Source organism: Notechis scutatus, chromosome 1, assembly GCF_049901735.1.
Source record: "Notechis scutatus isolate UNSWTSFEM ecotype Mainland chromosome 1, rNotScu1.2, whole genome shotgun sequence".
Lineage (NCBI taxonomy): Eukaryota > Metazoa > Chordata > Lepidosauria > Squamata > Elapidae > Notechis > Notechis scutatus.
This window is the reverse complement of record NC_142009.1, coordinates 277,721,562-277,740,426: the sequence shown is the minus strand read 5'-3', so window position 1 is coordinate 277,740,426 and position 18,865 is coordinate 277,721,562. Positions and strand designations below refer to the sequence as shown.

General features: G+C 39.5%; 1 protein-coding gene across 2 annotated transcripts in view; it reads left to right on the top strand.

Moving 5' to 3' along the window:
* Positions 1-691: 691 nt before the first annotated feature.
* Positions 692-18,865, top strand: part of SPINT1 (serine peptidase inhibitor, Kunitz type 1) — a 38,990-nt gene continuing 20,816 nt past the window's right edge. The window contains exon 1 of one of the 2 annotated variants that reach the window (XM_026664583.2): positions 692-1,799. In XM_026664583.2, the coding sequence (XP_026520368.1) occupies positions 1,355-1,799 (445 nt within the window). In that variant the 5' untranslated portion in view covers positions 692-1,354. The remainder of the gene's footprint in view (positions 1,800-18,865) is intronic. The other variant, XM_087951694.1, reaches the window with a different exon arrangement.

Below are 18,865 nucleotides of genomic sequence, written 5' to 3'. Positions count from 1 at the left end.
CCCCTGTTCTAATACATAGTGACCTACTCAAAATGAATTGCTAGTGTGTTCAATGGGCTCTTTTCTTCCATCAATATGAAAAATATGGCTGAAACAAATTTAAATAAATACATAAATGAAAATAACATCGTTTAAATAAGATTATAATTTTAGTTGTCAGGCAAGCATATCCATGTTGTGTAAAAATTTAGGATTAAATCAGTGGCTTTCTAGATTTCTTCGGTGAACTTGCTCAAGTATATGACATTTGTATCCTGCCTTTTCATGAACAAATTCTGATAGATTTTGATGCTTCTGTTTTTAACATTGATCTTGAATAAAAAACATGTGGTTTTTTCCCCCCCATCTTTGATCATGATAATAAAGGTAATGCCTGTATTACCCCAGTCCCTTGTTTCTAATAAAGATTGCCCAATATACTTTTTAGATATATTGGGCAATTGTTTGTGCTTCCTTACACAAAAACTTATTCCCTACATAAGCAATTACAAAAGCAGAAATAAATAGTGCCCCCGGTTTTTTTCCCCCCATGGTAAAATAAGTTATGAACTCTGGCCCTTCTGCTTTTTGGGGGCGGGGGCGGCGGGGGGGGAGAGAAACCTGGATTTTATCAAGTCCGTCCCCCTGCTTCTCTCCTGCAGTCAAAACAAAAGAAAGACCGAGGCGAGGGCGTCGAATTTCACTTCCTGTCACCTGGCAGGAGTCCTTTGTCTGTTAGTGAATGCGATTTAAGGGCAGGACAGAGCCACCGGCCGGGCAGCGAATCAAGAGTTAAGTGGAGATTGACTCGGAAAGGGCGCCACCCTCTTTGACTGTAGAGTAAGTAGCCTGTGAGTCAGTTTCACCTGAAACTCTACAGGTGAGGAAAGGAAGCAAAACGAAGGTGGGGGAAAAAAAGGAAAAGGAACCGGAGCCAAGATCCGGAAAGAAGAGGGCCCAAGGCTCAGAGCGAGAGAGCCGCCCCGCTACATCGTAGGGGCTACCCTGAGAGCTTCGGGGTTGAGGCGGCGGGATTCCCAGCCTCCGACCGTCTGCAAACAGGGGCGAGGGGTGCCTGCCGGACGTGTGTGTGGGGGGCAAGAGAGCCTTGAGGGCGGCGATCTCGCCCCGAAGAAGAGGAAGAAGGCAACTCGGGGGGAAGAGAGTCCTTTCTCTCAGAAGTGCTCGAGTGCCACGCGGGGACCCCACTGGATAAAAGGACCGTCGGAAGGGAGGGAGGTGAAGGCTCCTGAGCGTCCGGAGCCTTTTCTCACCTCTCTGCTCGGCGGTCGTGGGCGAGTCTGCCCCCACCCCGCAAGCCTTTGGAAAAGCCCCCGGCCCGGGGAACTGCGCCATTTGGCTCGTTTGGGCTGAGATGGGCCGAAGTAGGAGCCGGCTTCAGGCCGGACTTTTGGTGACTTGGTTTTTTTTAGCCGGCCTGGTTCTTGGTCAGGAACAAAATGGGGAAGGAGCCTCGTTTGGAGAAACGTGTCTTGCCCAGTTTACGGCCGGGTTTCCGGAGTTTGTGCTGGACACGAATGCCTCGGTGGAGAACGGCGCCACTTTCCTGGCTTCGCCGCCGGTGGAAAGCAACCGCGATTGCGTCCTTGCCTGTTGCAAGAACCCCGATTGCAACTTGGCCCTGGTGGAGCAGAGCCCCGGGGAGGAGGACCCCGACGGCATTCAGAGCTGTTTCCTTCTCAACTGCCTTTACGACCAGGCCCTGGTCTGCAGGTTTGCCAAGAAGGACGGCTTCCTGAACTATGTCAGACGGGAGGTTTACAACGCTTACGCGACCATGCGAAACCTAGGCAACCGCGGTAAGGAGACCAGAGCCCCGCTTCTCTCAGCCAAGGGTGCCCATCCCGGGTTGGAATCGAGAGAAGCTGCTGTCTTCCCTCTCGGTCCTGCAGTTATGCCCGGTCCGATCTGGTTGGTTTTGCTTTGACCTGGTCTGTCGTGTGACTATGAACCTGGCAGCTTCTGGCTTAGGACAGCAGGCCGCCTCAAGATATTAAGGCCCCAAAGGGCCTTGTCAGTGTTGGTGGCTCAGGGCACCATTGTTGACCATGATTGCTGAAAAATGCTAAGGCACTTTCACACCTTTTCCATTTGAAAACGTGAAAACGAAAGTATAAGACTAAGACCATAAGCATTTTTCATTTTTAAAAAATAAATACTTGCCCTGATCAGTATCTCTAACAAGCAATGTCCAAATGGCAATAGATGGGTCATAATGTCATTGAGAAAAGGATAAAATTTAATACTTGCCTCTGAACGTCAGACACAAATATGTAAATTCTATCATTTGTGTCAAGATTCCTATATCATTATAAGCCATGGTTAAAGTTTGTCCTCAAATCAAACTTCATTTACATGTATGAATAAACTGAACTGGTCTTTAGGGACCCCAAACTATGGACATCTCTTGGTTATTTGGCATAATGTGGTGGACATCAGCTAACACTTGTCTTGATGATAGAATAATTGATCATTGGCATAGTGTAACCACCAGTGGTGGGATTCACATTTTTTTACTACTGGTTCTGTGGGTGAGGCTTGGTGGGTGTGGCAGGGGAAGGATACTGTAAAATCTCCAGTCAGAGGTGGTATTTGCTAGTTCTCCGAACTACTCAAAATTTCCGCTATCAGTTCTCCAGAACTGGTCAGAATCTACTGAATATCACCTCTGGTGACCCCAGCCCCAAAGTTTCTAAACTGTGCATAAGGACATCACAGTGAACTCACAGGGGTGTCACAGGATATTTTACTACATAATAAATGGAACTGTGTTCTAGGTGCCATGACAATTTGGGAACTGCAAGAGATGCCATTAACCAAGAAAGTTCAGGAAACCTGTACCCCAGCTGTTGGTACGGTACATGGAAGTACAAGGTTGCCAACCACATGTAGCTTTGGCATGATTATTTGACCATTTGGCATTAAGGCAACAACGGTATAAAGGTGAGGGTGTTATTGAAACAATGCGAATCAGAAACAAAGGTGAAATGAGTAAACTATGGTACAGTTAAATATGAGTAAGGATATTTTGTGAGCATGGTGCCTAAAATGGTGTTGGATGCAATTAAATGGTGGTATGTAATGAGAGTTCCTTTCTATCTCTAGAGTACAACACAGGATACTTATGATACCAGCTGTTGGGTGAGATGATAGCAAAATGCCTTGTTCCAGTTTGACATTGGAGTTTTTCATTGACTATCATGAAAAACAGATGGTCTTCTAATCGCTACATAGAGTGATAGGTTGCAGTAGATGTAATTAAATGTCTATGGCGATTCTTAGCCATCCAGGTCATGATTGTCCCAAAGATGCTTTTTCAAAAGGCAGCTGGAGTTACAAACAAACAAACAAACAAAAATCCTAAAGTCCAGTTGCCTTTTGAAAAACCATTTTGGGATGCTAATTAAATGCTTTCTAATTCTTTAAAAAGACAAGTTAATGTAGTAATAGGTTGATATGCCACAGTGAATTAAACCTAATGAGTAATCCTATTTTTGTGTGACAGGTACTAGAGGCAAACTTTAGGGAATGTTATTTCCTTTTGGATTTTGATCATGAACATTAAAAGCCTCTCTTTGATCCTGTTGGAAGCAGAAAATTAACCTGGTGGACTTTGATCTAATGAAGAAAAGAAATTATTGTCAGAAATTGATTTGGGTGGGGACATCATTTGTAGGCTAGCACTGAATCTCTTTTCCTTGCAAAAGGACAATGGTGCAAGAATGTCCACATTTGTTTCACTTAGGATACAAACCACTCCTTTCTATTTATAGATGTTATTTGCAGGGAGAAAACTGGATTTCTAAAAGGTGTGGTATATCTGAAGAATACTAAGTTTTAAAAGACTGGTAAAAATCCATTCTAAACAAAATGGGTGGTTATGATCTGGGCAATTGAAGTTTGCCCCTTTTCTGTGTACAATGCATACAACATAGGTTAAAACAAGATGGGTCTTTGATCTCCCGGTTATACCTGCTATTTCAATGTTATTTACCATTCCCAATACCCCTGTGATTCTGTTTGACCTGAAGACATCTGCAAGGAAGGAACATACTATGGTACAGAACAAACCTATTATTTTAGCAAATGGTTCTAAACAGAATCATTTGGTATAGTGGTTAAAGTGTTGGCCTAGAACCCAGGAGATTGTGAATTCTAGGCTTCCTTAGTCATGAAAGCTGGCTGGTTGGTTTTGGACCAGTCACTCTCAGTCCAACTCAACTCACAAGAGTTGTAGGAAAAATAGAAACCAGGAATATTAGGTACCGGTATATTCACTGCAGATAGATGTGAAAATCTAATAATAATGAAATCTTTTCTGCACATCTGAATCTTTGCTTCAGCCATCCTGTGATTTTTACATTATTTACAGTATTGTTCTGTAGCGGTATGCTTCAATTTTAGGGATGTTCTTTCTCTCTTATAAATGCTACATACCATACTGTATTGAGACTGTTAGCTAGGTGGTGGCCCGAACCAGGGGTGTTTGCCTCCTTTCTTTTTGTTCAGATTTTGAATATTTTAGTGTCTTTTGGTTGCTGTTTAGTCCGTTTCATAAGTGATACAGTTTGTGTGCATAATTGATCCCATAAAATAATAAACGTGCACACCTGCAACAGATTACATTTGTTCTCTTGCATGCTTTTGAATAATTGCTGATCTTGTAAGTGTTCTTAAAAACTGTCACAAAGTTAACACCATGTTGGTCACTCTAGTCATGTCAGCATTAAAAATCAAGTTGAACTTGTATTGAGGCCAGTGCTCTAGGAGATTGCGATAGATAATTAGGCATAGGAAAATACCTTTGCACAACACAAGTAATGTATCTGATTGCAGTCATGTTATGGAAATAGAAAATAGTATGCTTCTGTTAATTTTGAGCTGAACTCTTTATGCTTGTGATAGCTTTCTATTATTTCATTTTTTTTTAAAAAAAAGCACCCCAGCAGCTAATTGCTGAGTGAGAATATTCTCCCTACAAAAAGGCATAATTAAACTATCATAATGAATGATATTTGACCTTGATCAGTACTGTAGCCCTCCAGAATTACAACTACCAGCCTGAAGTTGCTGCAAATTGGGGTTCTTCCAACAATTTTGTACTAAGCACTAAATTGCTAGATCTGGTAAAATTGAAATTACATTTATTTGTTGAATATTAAGTCTTTCTGAAAATGGTAGCATTTTTGAGGAACATCCATCAAACTTCTGTTTTCTTCACATTTAAATGTGCACATTTTAATGTAAGTTTTCACCTTTCAATATTAGCTATTTGAAAATTTCTAGAGGATTAAAAAATGTGAAATGCAAATGCAATTTCTACACACAACATAATATGTAAAAAAACAGATTTGGTAATTGTTAAACCATATAAACTATATAAACTTACCATTGAATGTCATAATAATGGTATTTGTTATATTCAGTCAACAAAATTTCCATAAAATCTCCATTGCTACTTAGTCAACCTTAAAATTAACATTTAGATGTACTTTCTCCTATTGTAAATAATTTCATTATTACCTACCTGTAAGTAAGCTGCTCTAGTTTTATTATAACATTATAACTGGCCAGGCATTTTTTTTATTTTTTTGTTTTCTACACTTTAGCCCAGGAATGATGTGCTTATAGATAATTGTCTTTATACTTTTCTCTGTAACCAAATCAATTTAATATCTAATTTATTAATGGGGAACACCTGTCCAGTTAGGTAAGAAAGATGTTTGGGTAAAGAACTATGATGCATATGACTTTCCCTTTGTTTTAAGGCAGGGGTGTCAAACTTACATTACGACGGCGTCACATGACATATTGGGACTTTTTCTCCCTTCGCTAAACCGGGCATGGGCGTAGCCAGTGCGTGACGCATCCGGCCCATGGGCCGGGAGTTTGACAGCCCTGTTTTAAGATAATGTTCTTGCTTCATATGAATCTGTCTACATATACAAAGATCATACATAATGTGAGGCATGGTCCCCAGTTTGGGGGCACCTAGATGAAATAATGTTATTCCTAGGGTGATCTGCTTGATGCCTGCTTCCCATTTTTTATCAGTTTCTAGGCAGGCCATGAATTTATGTCTGCATCAGTTTTCAATTTGTTGATGTTTTTTGCTCTATATTTAGAAACTGAAATACTTTGACCACCTAATGAGAAGGAAGGACTCACTGGAGAAGAGCCTAATGGTGGGAAAGACAATAGAAGAAGGGGATGATAGAGAATGAGGTGGCTGGATGGAGTCAATGAAGCAGTAGGCCTGAGCTTAAATGGACTCTGGAGGATGGTATAGGACAGGAAGGCCTAGAGCAGTGGTTCCCAAACTTTTTCAGTCCACCGCGCCCTTGGTGCTACAAACTCATCCTCAGTGCCCCCCACCCAAGCGTGGTATTCAAATTTCTTAACAACTGGTTTTGTGGGCATGGCCTAATTTGTGGGCATGGTTTGGTGGTCATGTGACTGGCTGGGCGTGGCTTGGTGGTCACGTGACCGGATGGGCATGGTTTGGTGATCATGTGATTGGGTGGGCGTGGCCCTGTGACTGGCAAACCAAATATAAGTGGTCCTCGCTTAATGGCCAGTTGCTTAGTAAGTGTTCTAATTTATGATTGGGTCAGGAGGTGGGGAATAATGAGAAAGTTGGTGGTTTGTTTAAGCAGGATAAACGAGAGCATCATGAGTTCATTTGTGGGAGACAGAGTTAATAAAACCTCTGAGCAATAAGGTGATTTCGTTTACCTGGTTGAGATCTTGGCACGAGTTTTCTTTCTGATTTTCCTGGAATTTTGATCTTCTGATCTTCTCCCAGTTTTAAAGCATAAGTGTTAATCACGTTCATACAATAGATGCCAAATTGCATTCAGGTAATTGTCTTGGGAATGTTTGAGGTAAGTTGAGGACAAATTTGTGTACTTTTGAGTTACAGCTTTTTCTAACAATCATAAGTACAGTATTTGAGAATATAATCCTTATTTAGTGACCACATGGGATGGGCAGGAGGTGAACTTGTTAGTTTTTTATTTCATGTCTACAAATTGTTAGAGTCTATGTGTCAACCATCGCACAGTCATTTAGCAAAGAAAGACTCCTGGCCATTTATTTTTGCCAAGTGTATACTTTACTGAAGCTTAAGTGGTTACAGAAATAACAGATTTAACAGATTTAACAGATAATCAGAGTTGGAAGGGACCTTGTAGGCCATCTAGTCCAACCCCCCGCCCAAGCGGGAGACCCTACACCATTTCTGACAAATGGCAGTCCAATCTCTTCTTGAAAGTCTCAAGTAATGGCGCTCCCACAACTTCCGAGGGCAAGCTGTTCCATTGGTTGATTGTTCTCACTGTCAGAAAGTCAGAAATAGTTTAAGCTCAATCTGACATTTTCCATGCAAACAATAAAAAATTACTTTTCCTCTCTCCTTCCCCTGGCCATTCCCCAGTTAACTGTAAATGTCCAGTTAGATGCTTGTATATTGTTTAGGAAACAGGTTTTGGGTTCCCATCTCTGCATATTGATAGTTGACCTTGGCTGAGTGAAGCTTCTCACAAGGCTCAGCTGGGTTTCCATCCTTCCCACTTCTTCCTTACAATCCCATCCTCCCCCCTCCCCTGTGGCTAATAGATAGGTAGAATTCTTTATTGGCCAAGTATGATTGGACACATAAGGAATTTGTCTTGGTGCAAATGGTCTCGGTGTACATAAAAAAAAGATACATTCACAGACATGATATTCTTCCAATTAAAATCGAATTCCAATTTTTTGGGAATCTCCCCCCTTCCCCCCTTCTTCTCCTCCTTCCCCTCCTCTCGGAGGCCCTGAGTCAGGAGTTGCTACCGCTGGCGTGGCTCTGCGTGGCTCCAGTCCTGCGTTGCCTCAGGAAGGGAAAGGCAAAAGGAAGAGCCGCGGCGGTGCTTTGCAATGGCAGCAGTGGCTCCTGGTTTTGCCTTTCCCTTCCCGAGGCAACGCGGGACTGGAGCCGCGCGGAGCCGCGCCGGTGGTAGCAACTCCTGACAGCCCCAGCCGGATACCTGAACGGAGCGAGCGGAGCCCGGGCGGGCGGGCGGTGCGAGCGGAGCCCGGGCGGGTGGGCGGTGCGAGCGGAGCCCGGGCGGGCGGTGCGAGCGGAGCCCGCTGACTGGCAGGAAAAGGGAGCTGGGCAGCGATTTCTTGGTGCGCGGTGGGGAGGGTCTCTTTTGGCCAGCCCCGATTTTTTTTTTCAGAAGGGAATATCATGCCTGCATTCATCAAGAGCCAAGAATCATAAGGTAAGACACTTAATGATAGTCACAGGGTACAATAAGCAATCAAATCATACTAGGAAGCAGTCAATATAAATCGTAAGGATACAAGCGACAAAGTTATAGTCATACAGTCACAAGTGGGAGGGGATCATTGGTGGTATTCAACCGGTTCGCACCGGATCGGGCGAATGGTAGCAAGAATTTGGTGTGGGTTGCCAAACCGATAGTAAGTTCTGGCTGGCCAGGCCCCTGACCCGGTCGCCCTCCTGCCCGATGCTCACTCACCCCGCCCGCCTGCCTGACATTCGCCTAAGGTATTTCTTTTTTCCCCCTCCTGATAATCAGCTGTAGATAAGATCAGCTCTGCCGGGATTCCTCTTGCTGAGGCCCAGGAAGGCAAACAATGGAGGGAGGAGCTCAGCCCCCCCCCTCCATTTTTTGCCTTCCAGAGCCCCAGAGGAGCCTTAGGAGAGCAAAAATGCCCCTCCCCGAGTCTCTTCTGAGGCTAGGAAGCTCCCAAAACGGAACTTGGAGGGGTGCTGCATGCCCTTCCCATGCTCTGTTTTTTTTTTCTTCCTGAGTCTTAGAGGAGCTTTAGGGGACAAAACGCCCCCAAGGCTCCTCTGAGGCTAGGAAGCTCCCAAAAACGGGTGGGGGCTGCAAAAAAGAAAAAAAAGCCACACCTACCTAGTCACATGGCCACACCCACGAAGCCACGCCCACAAATCTGGTAGTAAAAAAAAATTGAATCCCACCACTGGAGGGGATGGGTGATAAGGAGTGGTGAGAAGATTAATAGTAATAGTAGTGCAGACTTTGTAAATAGTTGGATAGTGTTGAGGGAATTATTTGTTTAGCAGAATGATGGCATTTGGGAAAAACCTGTCCTTGTGTCTAGTTGTTCAGGTGTGCAGTGCTCTATAGAGTCATTTTGTGGGAAGGAGTTAAAACACTTTATGTCCGGGATGTGAGGGGTCTGTAAATATTTTCACAGCCCTCTATTTGACTCATGCAGTATACAGGTCCTCGATTGAAGGCAGCTTGGCACAGAAGGAACATTCTTTGTTGTGCTTTTTTGGTGACGTTTTTGATGTTAGGTGTCCATTTTAGGTCTTGTGATATGATAGAACCTAAAAATTTGAAGGTCTCTACTGTTGATACTGTGTTGTCTGGTATTGTAAGAGGTGGTAGTATGGGAGGGTTTCTCCTAAAGTCTACTACCATTTCTGTAGTTTTGAGTGTGTTCAGTTCCAGATTGTTCCAGTTACACCACAAGGCAAGTTGAACAACCTCCTGTCTGTATGTGGATTCGTCGTTGTCTCAAATGAGACCAATCACTGCTGTATCATCTGCAAACTTCAGTATTTTAACAGATGGATCGTTTGAGATGCAGTCATTGGTATATAGGGAGAAGAGAGGTGGAGAAAGCACACAGCCTTGGGGGCCCCTGTGTTAATCAGGCTGTCAGCTCATGAAGCTGGGATAGGAGAGATACAGTCATGACACTATGTCACCAGCTTTTGTGTTGGTCTTGGGCAATATTACATACCTTCCTGTATAGTAAGAGCGTATTCTACTTTTATGTTTATTTATTGCTATCTTTCCTCCAGGAACATAAGCAGGATATGTAAAATTGATTCTCCAAATTTTTTTCCGCCAACTACAACCCAGGAAAGTAGGTTGAACTTGAAAGCATGACTAGCCCAAATCATTCACTACGTTCACTTGAGCTGAGTTTGAACTGGGGTTTCCTTAACCTTGGCTCCAGGCTTGATCACTATTGTATTTGTCCCCAATTTACCTAGAATACAAACAACAACCACAAGCAGTTACAAGACATGAATACAATTTAGGATCAGTTGTGTAAATGTGAGTGATATCTATGCTTTAGAAGTCAGAATAACATGTTGTGCTGGGGGCATTTAATTTTCTCTTCTTGCCATGGTGCTGAAAGCAATGGCTGAAGAATGCTGTTTTTGTCAACATTGTAATAAGAAAATAGAGTTGAATGTTCTCTTGGTTCCACGCCTCCCTATCCCTTCTATCCCAATCTAGATACTTTTCTGCTTCTAGGGACTGAGTCTATTTTACATATATTCTCCCTTCCTTTGTATGTGGTCAGGTGGAGCAAAACCAGGAAGCAGGACAGCTACAGTGGAATAGGAAGCAGTGGTAAGAGGTTGGAGAGATCATGAGGCCTGCCCAGAGCATCCTTAGCTAGTTGCTGCCTTTAGCTGCAATAGAGTGCGGGGACATTTGTAGGATAGTTATAATATTCAACAGGCTTTGGGGTGAAATTTTGCAGGTTGCAACAAGGATGTCTGACAGTGCCAACACCACTCACCATCAAGCACTGTCTCCAACTACCTAAATAGAATCAATGTCAAAATGCCATGCAGGCGCAATTTATTTTTTAAAAATTAAATGGGGACAGAGTATGGCATTGCTTGATAATCTGGGTGGGAGTTACGATCCAAAGTTGGGGAAGAATGGTACAGAATCTCTGGATGACCTCATTTGGAAATCTGGGGCCTTGGACTGCAAGTGGGAGTTTTCTTATACTACTTTCAAAAATTAGCTTGTGAGGGAAAATACTAGGCTAAATTCTTTGCTGACTTTATGTCTTATGCCTACTATACGCTAGGTAGGTAGGTAGGTAGATACCATAGATAGATAGATAGATAGATAGATAGATGATAGATAGATAGATAGATAGATAGATAGATAGATAGATAGATAGATAGATAGATAGATAGATAGATGATAGATAGATAGATGATAGATAGATAGATAGATAGATAGATAGATAGAGATAGATAGATGATAGATAGATAGATAGATAGATAGATAGATAGATGATAGATAGATAGATAGATGATAGATAGATAGATAGATAGATAGATGATAGATGATAGATAGATAGATAGATAGATAGATAGATAGATAGATAGATAGATAGATAGATATGCATGATAGATAGATAGATAGATAGATAGATAGATAGATAGATAGATAGATAGATAGATAGATAGATAGATAGATAGATAGATAGATAGATAGATAGATAGATAGATGATAGATAGATAGATAGATAGATAGATAGATAGATAGATAGATAGATAGATAGATAGATAGATGATAGATAGACAGAGAGACAGACAGATGATAGACAGGCATGTGCATGCATGGAGGGGTTTTTGCTATGAGAATTCCCAGTTGCTTAATAATCTAACATCAGTTATATTGTGTGTGCATCTTTTTTGATTGTATTGATTGCATGAATGTAAGAGCTGGTTTGGGATGGTTTGTGCATGAATGTGTTTGGGATGTTTTGTTCCCAATAGAATCCAGAGTGGGGCTGATTGATTTTGTATGCAGTCCCAAACCCAGAAAGATAGAAAATACGTTTTTAATGCTCTGGTCCATGCTGCTTGATTATATGTTTTATTTCTTGCAGTTGGAGTATTTCTTATTCACTGCCCAGGGTGGCTTTTGGTGAGATGGGCAGCTCTACAAATTAGAGAAAAAGATAAATAATATTGTACCTCTTGAATTCTGCTTTCAGTGCAAAAATGGGAAATGTTCCTACTGCTGTTTTCTTAGGTTAGAAGTGTGTGTGAACCGGGTGGACTTTTGGAACATAGAAATAGACATCTAAAGACTAATAGACATCTAAAGACCAGTGAGGGAGCCTTTTTGGATTGAATTTCATTGGAGAAAGACTAGAGAACAGATTGCAATAGTAGGAATTGCTGCAAGAGATTATTTATTTCATTCCCTGTTAAATCAGAGGTTTTTGATTGCCTGTCCTCTTAAACAACCTCCACAGTTCCAATTTCTTTTTATTGTGAGAAAGAAAAGGGGAAAAAGAAATAAATAGGAAAAGAAATAAAAACAAGAGAGAAAAATAATACATTGCAAAATATATGAATTACATCAGAGTTTCCAAGATATTTGGTAAGTTTCACCTGTGTGCCAATGTAGTGGAATAGGTGGTGGTTTTAGTGAAGCATTTCCTTCCCTTCTCTCTCATCTCCTTGCTTTACAAAACATCCCCCTTTTGCAGTTAAAATAACATTTGCCCCTCTCCAGCCTCCTGACATCTATGTCTCTATCTGTCTCTTTACATGGATCAAGCCATGAACAAAGGAGCAGCTTTGTTGGTCAAGGAAGGGGAAGGATGATATGTAAAGAGGCTTGATTTTAATGCCCTGTCCACTTTTACTGAGGGAAAAGTGATGCCACCAGTTTCCATCACAGTGAGATGAAACAGAGCTCAGTTTATACCATATAGTAAATGGTAGAATGATTGGAAAATGTTTCTGGCATCAAATATTTTAAAAGATTTGTTGATAATAGCATACCAATATAGATTGATGTAGAATCTCCAGCTTGTAAATGTGCATTGGCCCCTCTCTTGATGTTTTTGAACTAAATCTGTGCGAACAGTCAAATATCTAATTTCTTAACTGCCTCTTTATTCCCCTAAATAGTGCATTTCTTCTAATTTCACAGGTCCTGAAAACAATGTAGGAGAAAAGCAAGGGGAAAGTGGGCAAGTTGTCTAGATGTGTGTCAGTAAAACTTTGGAAAAGGATACATCTATATAGGCCGAGATGGTATTTTACTTCCTCTTTAGTTATCTTGTAGGTCAAGTGTTCCAACTGGTATGTTTAATATGATTTCTGAGCCCTACCCTGTTTTGGTGGTAACAATCTTCACTCGCTTGGTATGCTCTAATTGTAAATGGATCACAAAGCACTGGTAACATTTCCTCATCCACATTATTTTTTTTAATGTCTGCTGTCAAATATAAAGGTGAAACCATCATGTTTTCCAAGTCATTGCTCAAGAGTTATTTATGTATCTGGATAAAATTGGAATTTATGTCCAGTTGCATCAAAATAAAGTGGATGTATCTAAAGTAGGGAAGAAGACAGAATTGTGTTTTACACATAGATAGCAATAGCACTTAGACTTATATATCACTTTACAGTGCTTTACAGCTCTCTCTAAGCGGTTTGCCCCCAACTAGATGGGTCCTCATTTTAACCACCTCAGAAGGATGGAAGGTTGCATCAGTCTTGAGCCTGGTGATATTTAAACTGCCAAATTGCAGGGGGTTGGTAGTCAGCAGAAGTAGCCTGCAGTACTGCACTCTAACCACTGTGTCACCATGGCTGCTAGATTCAAAGAGATAGTGCTCTCCTTCTCCCCAAAAAGAAACTTGAATTTAGCAATTTCTATACTTTTTTTTTTCTGTCAAAAGAGGATGTGTGGGAGCAAAGCAAAAACAGACATTAACATAGATCAATTCTATGTAAACAGGTTGGAAAGGGAAGCAAAACAGTGGCTGCTTTAAGTGAAACAGGGTCAATCTTTTTCTTCTTTTCATACCAAGTGTTGCTTCTACCTCTTCCTAATCAATCCATGAGGAAAATGTACTACTGTTCTTATACTGGGGTGGTAGAGCAAGCATGGATTTGGGTCTGATCTATGGGCTGCTGAGTGAGGAAAGTAATCTGGGCCTATTACCAGCACACACACACAGCTTCCCCTATTTAAGAACCTTAACAGGAGCAGGAACATGATACAGTGAATGAAATTTTCTGTGAGCTATGGGAGCCCCTGAAGTCATTATCAATGGTAGCTTACCAAGAGAACAGTGCAGTACTCATTTGATTCCTAGATTCAAAGTCTTCATTTGTATATCATCTTAAGTGTGTTTGTTTGGTCTTGGCTTAGCATACTGCACGAATCCAGCCATTGTAGTTTATAAACTATAGTTTATTATGGGTGTATGTAGCCCATTATAGCTTATTCAGCAAACCATAATGAATGTGATATATGAATTTGGTCTGAATTATAACTTATATTCAGTCATAGGCCATTATGTTTCTTCTACCACTTTCTCCATAAAGTATGAATATTGAATGAAGTATGGGAAGGAGAGCTTAGAGAAATGTTATTGGAAGTACTGCTGTATAACCCAAAGATTTTAGCTATGACTTCATTGTTTTGTTCTGGATCTAGTCAGACTGGGTCAAGGTGACTGTAACAATAACTTTTATTGTTACAGTTCCTTGAACTTTTTCCTGTTTTTTGGAGGGGGGGGGTTAAAGGGGAAAAAATGCTTCGAACTGATACCACCCTATAAGCAATCTTTGCCCTAAAGGCCATCAGTTTGAAATAACTGCTGAGGAAATAAATTAGGGGTTTATTTTCAAGGAATGTTGACTCTGAAGTATGACACAGCTCAAGTTATTTTGTGGGGTTTTTTTGTTTTTCCCATTTTCATAAACAACTTCCTGGCAAGTTGCTGATTTCCTCTTTTTTACAGACCGTGAAATGCGATAGTTTGTTCAGAGTTTGTTTGTTCATTAATGTGTGGCAGATTCAGTTCCCAAATTCTTCAGGCAGTATAGCTACTTCTGAAAATTATGGGAGAGGAAGTTCACACGGTTAAAGTGCGCTTATATTGAGGAAGGAGGTTCCCTTCACTATCCCCGTGCATTGATCCAGCAGGAGTTATAGTTTCACTAGAGTTGGATTGAAAAAGGAAGACCTGCATATTTATACATATTGATAATAAGTGCTCTTTAATTGTCTAGAGCAGGGGTGTCCAACCTTGGCAACTTTAAGACTTGTGGACTTCAACTCCCAGAATTCCTCAGCCAGCAAAGCTTGGACACCCCTGGTCTAGAGCCAGGGTTGGACCAAGGTTGGACACCCCTGGTCTAGAGCCAGTTTGGTGTAGTGGTTAAGGCATGGGAGATCATGAGTTTACGACGCCAGCTAGATGACTTTGGGCAAGTTACTCTCTCTCAGCCCTAGGAAGAAAGGAACACTGACTCAAAGTGTGGGCGCAAGGAAACACACACCCTCTGATCAGCTGCCATCACATCATCTGACCATTTTCAGTAACTTGGAGAACAGGATAGATTTCTAGGGGATCCTATCACGCAGCTGCCAAGTACAATTCCTCTATGGTTACTTTTTGGCTGAGCAATACTGCTCCAGTACCACTACCTGAAACGTCTCTGGAGATAGGAGGGGAACTGTTGTGAATCATCAGATCCCAATCCATTGTGCTGTTTCAAATGATCTGAAGAATTATTATATCAAATATCAATAACAGAGCAAATGGACATTTTCTCTTGTTCCTCTTTTAGATCAAGTTGTTAGTCAGCGCAACCAAAATCAATGTCAGAATGAAATTGGCTAGATAATACATTTTTCCACTTATAGCTAGTGAAACACTGTTCTCCAGAATATTTTTCTTGAGAAAAGAATATTTGCACATTGAGCAAGAATGTTCACATTCTTCAGAGCCAGGCGTAAGCCCTTTGAGGTAGCAAAACACTGTGTTGTCTCACTGCAAACACTTTCAGTTGCTGCAGTAAAGTCAGACTGTGGTAGCTATGGTGTCACATTCAGATCAAATGGATGTGCCTTTGGAGTGCCTTATTAGGCAACTCTCAAAGGGCTGATCTCTTGAAAATTCCACCTATCCTCCAACTACTTGGAAAATCCAAGATGCCGTCACTACCTTTTTATAGGTATATGTCAAGGTTGCAGATTTTGGTCACTATTATTTCAGAACTTGCAATCCTTTGTATTTCACCCAGGTTATTTCATTTGATTATATCACAAGAGTTTTGGAAAAGCCACTAGTTCAGAGCACCTAATGTGTATTTTACAATATTTTAATCTGTTATGACATTGATGGATTTACTGAATAAATTTTACACTATTGCAATAACCAAGAAATCTCCTAATGAAACCTGTCAACAATTTTGTCTTTTTTTTTTTAAAAAAAAAAAGAATATTTGCACATTGAGCAAGAATGTTCACATGAAATCATAGTTAAAAATTCGGGTTATACAGCAGTACTTACGATAACATTTCTCTAAGCTCTCCTTCCCATACTTCAATCAATATTCATATTTTATGGAGAAAGTGGTAGAAGAAACATAATGGCCTATGATTGAATATAACTTATAATTCAGACCAAATTCATATATCACACTCATTTTAAAAAAGCAGTTTTCTTTGAAAGAAAAATGGAATAACATATAGTAGGGTGAACATGAAGGGGCTTTAAGTGGAGAATTTTTTTTGCCTGGATTTATGTAATTTTTTTCCAGAAGACAGGTCAACTGCAAAATAAAGTCTTGTGCTTAAAAGCATTCAAACAAAGCTAACCTTGTGAGTGCTTAATGAAGGTTAAAACCCACTGTGAATTAATTGGTAAGAGCCAAAGCAGGAAGTAATTGGATAGTTTCGGAAAGCTAAACTTAGATCTGCATCTATGATATTCACAAACATGTGTTCGTGCGTAGTTGGCAAAGGTACAATTCATTGATGTATCATGGAGAAAAGTTGTGCTGCGCTAGTTTTGGTGGAAGAAACATTTTACACAGAATAATGGAAGTTAGGGATTATATGTGTATGATATACTCTGAAATACTTGAAAAGGTAGAGATCTCTCCCTCACTACGGTTATATAGCCAGGTAAGCCATTTAATTATTAGTAGAGTTAATATAAGAACAAAACCATTCCAATAAGCAGTGGTAGTAAAGGATTTTAAGATTACCTGTTATGAGCAACATCCTTTAGCTGCTTATGGTCGAAGAGACATATTTGACATACCTTGGAGGAAAGTTAGAATACAATAGAAAATTGTCTGGTTAAAATTTCCAGGCAGTCATCAGGGAAATTTGTAGATGATGTCAGATATACTAAAGTCTGGACAACAACATATTTCCTGATTGGCTAGGGAAAATAATTAATTGCACAATTTTTCCAGTCAAGGACCTGTAGTATGTTAATGCTCTTTTGGGAAATTTCTGGGAAACAATTTTCTTTTCTTTTTAATTCTTTTTTTCTGTTTCTTTTTTCTTTTCTTTTTTATTTTCTTTAACTTTCTTTAATTTTTTTATTATATATATATTGTTTCTTTTTTTCTTATTTATTTTTTATCAATTTTTATTGGTTTTTAAAACAAACATAAACAAACAAAACATAAAAACATCAAATCATCTTCCATATATGTACATACAGTGTGCCGGTTGGTTTACAAATTGTTTTGTGCTTCCATTTCATAGTCTTCAATTATAATTACATTGTATATAATCTTGTATTTTCAATCAATATATTAAATATATTAATATCATTATTAATCAATCATTTGACTATACTTTTATTCATTCATGTTTTCCAAAATGATCATATTTTACTTAATTTGTTTTATGACAATTCAGATTATCATCCCAGATCTATCCTAGAATACATCTTTATATATTTATTATTTTCTAAAAGTCTACATATTTCATTACTGTACTTTATTGTCTAACCATTGATAGAAAAGATCCCAAATTTTATAAAATTGTTTATCCTCTTGTTCTCTAATTTCAAATGTCAATCTAATCATTTCAGCACATTCCAATATTTTCTTAATGATTTCCTCCTGTGATGGTATTTTCTCATTTTTCCAGTTTTTAGCAAATACAATCCTAGCCGCTGTTAATACATTTACAATCAGGTATTTCAAGTCTTTACTATATATTTCAGGTAAAATTCCCAATAAAAATATTTCTGGTTTCAAATCTATATGCTTTTTTGTCATTTTTTCCAAACACGTGTGGATTTTAGTCCAGTATTTTTTAGCATCCGCACAAGTCCACCACATATGGTAATATGAGCCAGGTATCTGATGACATTTCCAACACTTTTCGGATTTATTCTTGAACATTCTTGCTATTCTTGTCGGGGGAAAGTGCCACCTGTAAAACATCTTATAGAAATTTTCTTTATATGCTGTTGACATTGTCATTTTATAATTTTGAGACCACAATTTTTGCCATTTCTCTAGATCAATCCCATATCCAAAATTCTTCCCCCAAGCAATCATAGTTTCTTTAACTTGTTCTTCTTCTAGTTTAATTTCTAATAAATATCCGTACAATTTTTTAATCACCTTTTCAGCAGTACCTGTCAAAATCTTATCTAAGTCAGTCAATTTATCATAGAAACCTTCTTTTAGAATCTTTTATCATACCTTGAATGTATTTGTTCTTTCTCAATCCACTGTGTGAAGTCTTTTCCCTTTAAAATAGTATTATTTAACGTCCATCTAGATCTTCTTCTTTGTCCTTTCCATTTAATTGTCATTGGATTGTGATCTGCCCAAGTACTTGTTTCAATATTTATTTCTTGAATATTAGTTAACAATTCTGTTGACATCCATATCATATCTATTCTGGACCATGATAAGTATCTATTTGAGTAGAAGGTGCATTGTTTAGTTTTAGCATTTCTTTCTCTCCATGTATCTTTTAAGTTTATTTCATCTACCATTTTAAAAAAAGATTTAGGGAGAGTCTTTCTATTTTGCTTTATTGATTTCTGTGCTGTGTAGTCCAGTTTATTGTCTACAATTCCATTAAAATCTCCCATCATAACAATATTAACATAGTCCAGTTCAACTATTTTCATATGTAATTTTTTATAGAATTCTTCTTGTTTGTCGTTCGGGGCATAAACTGCAATCAGGAGTGTTTTCATATTATTGTCCATTATTTCCACCATTAATATTCTTCCGTCGTCATCAGTATAAATCAATTTC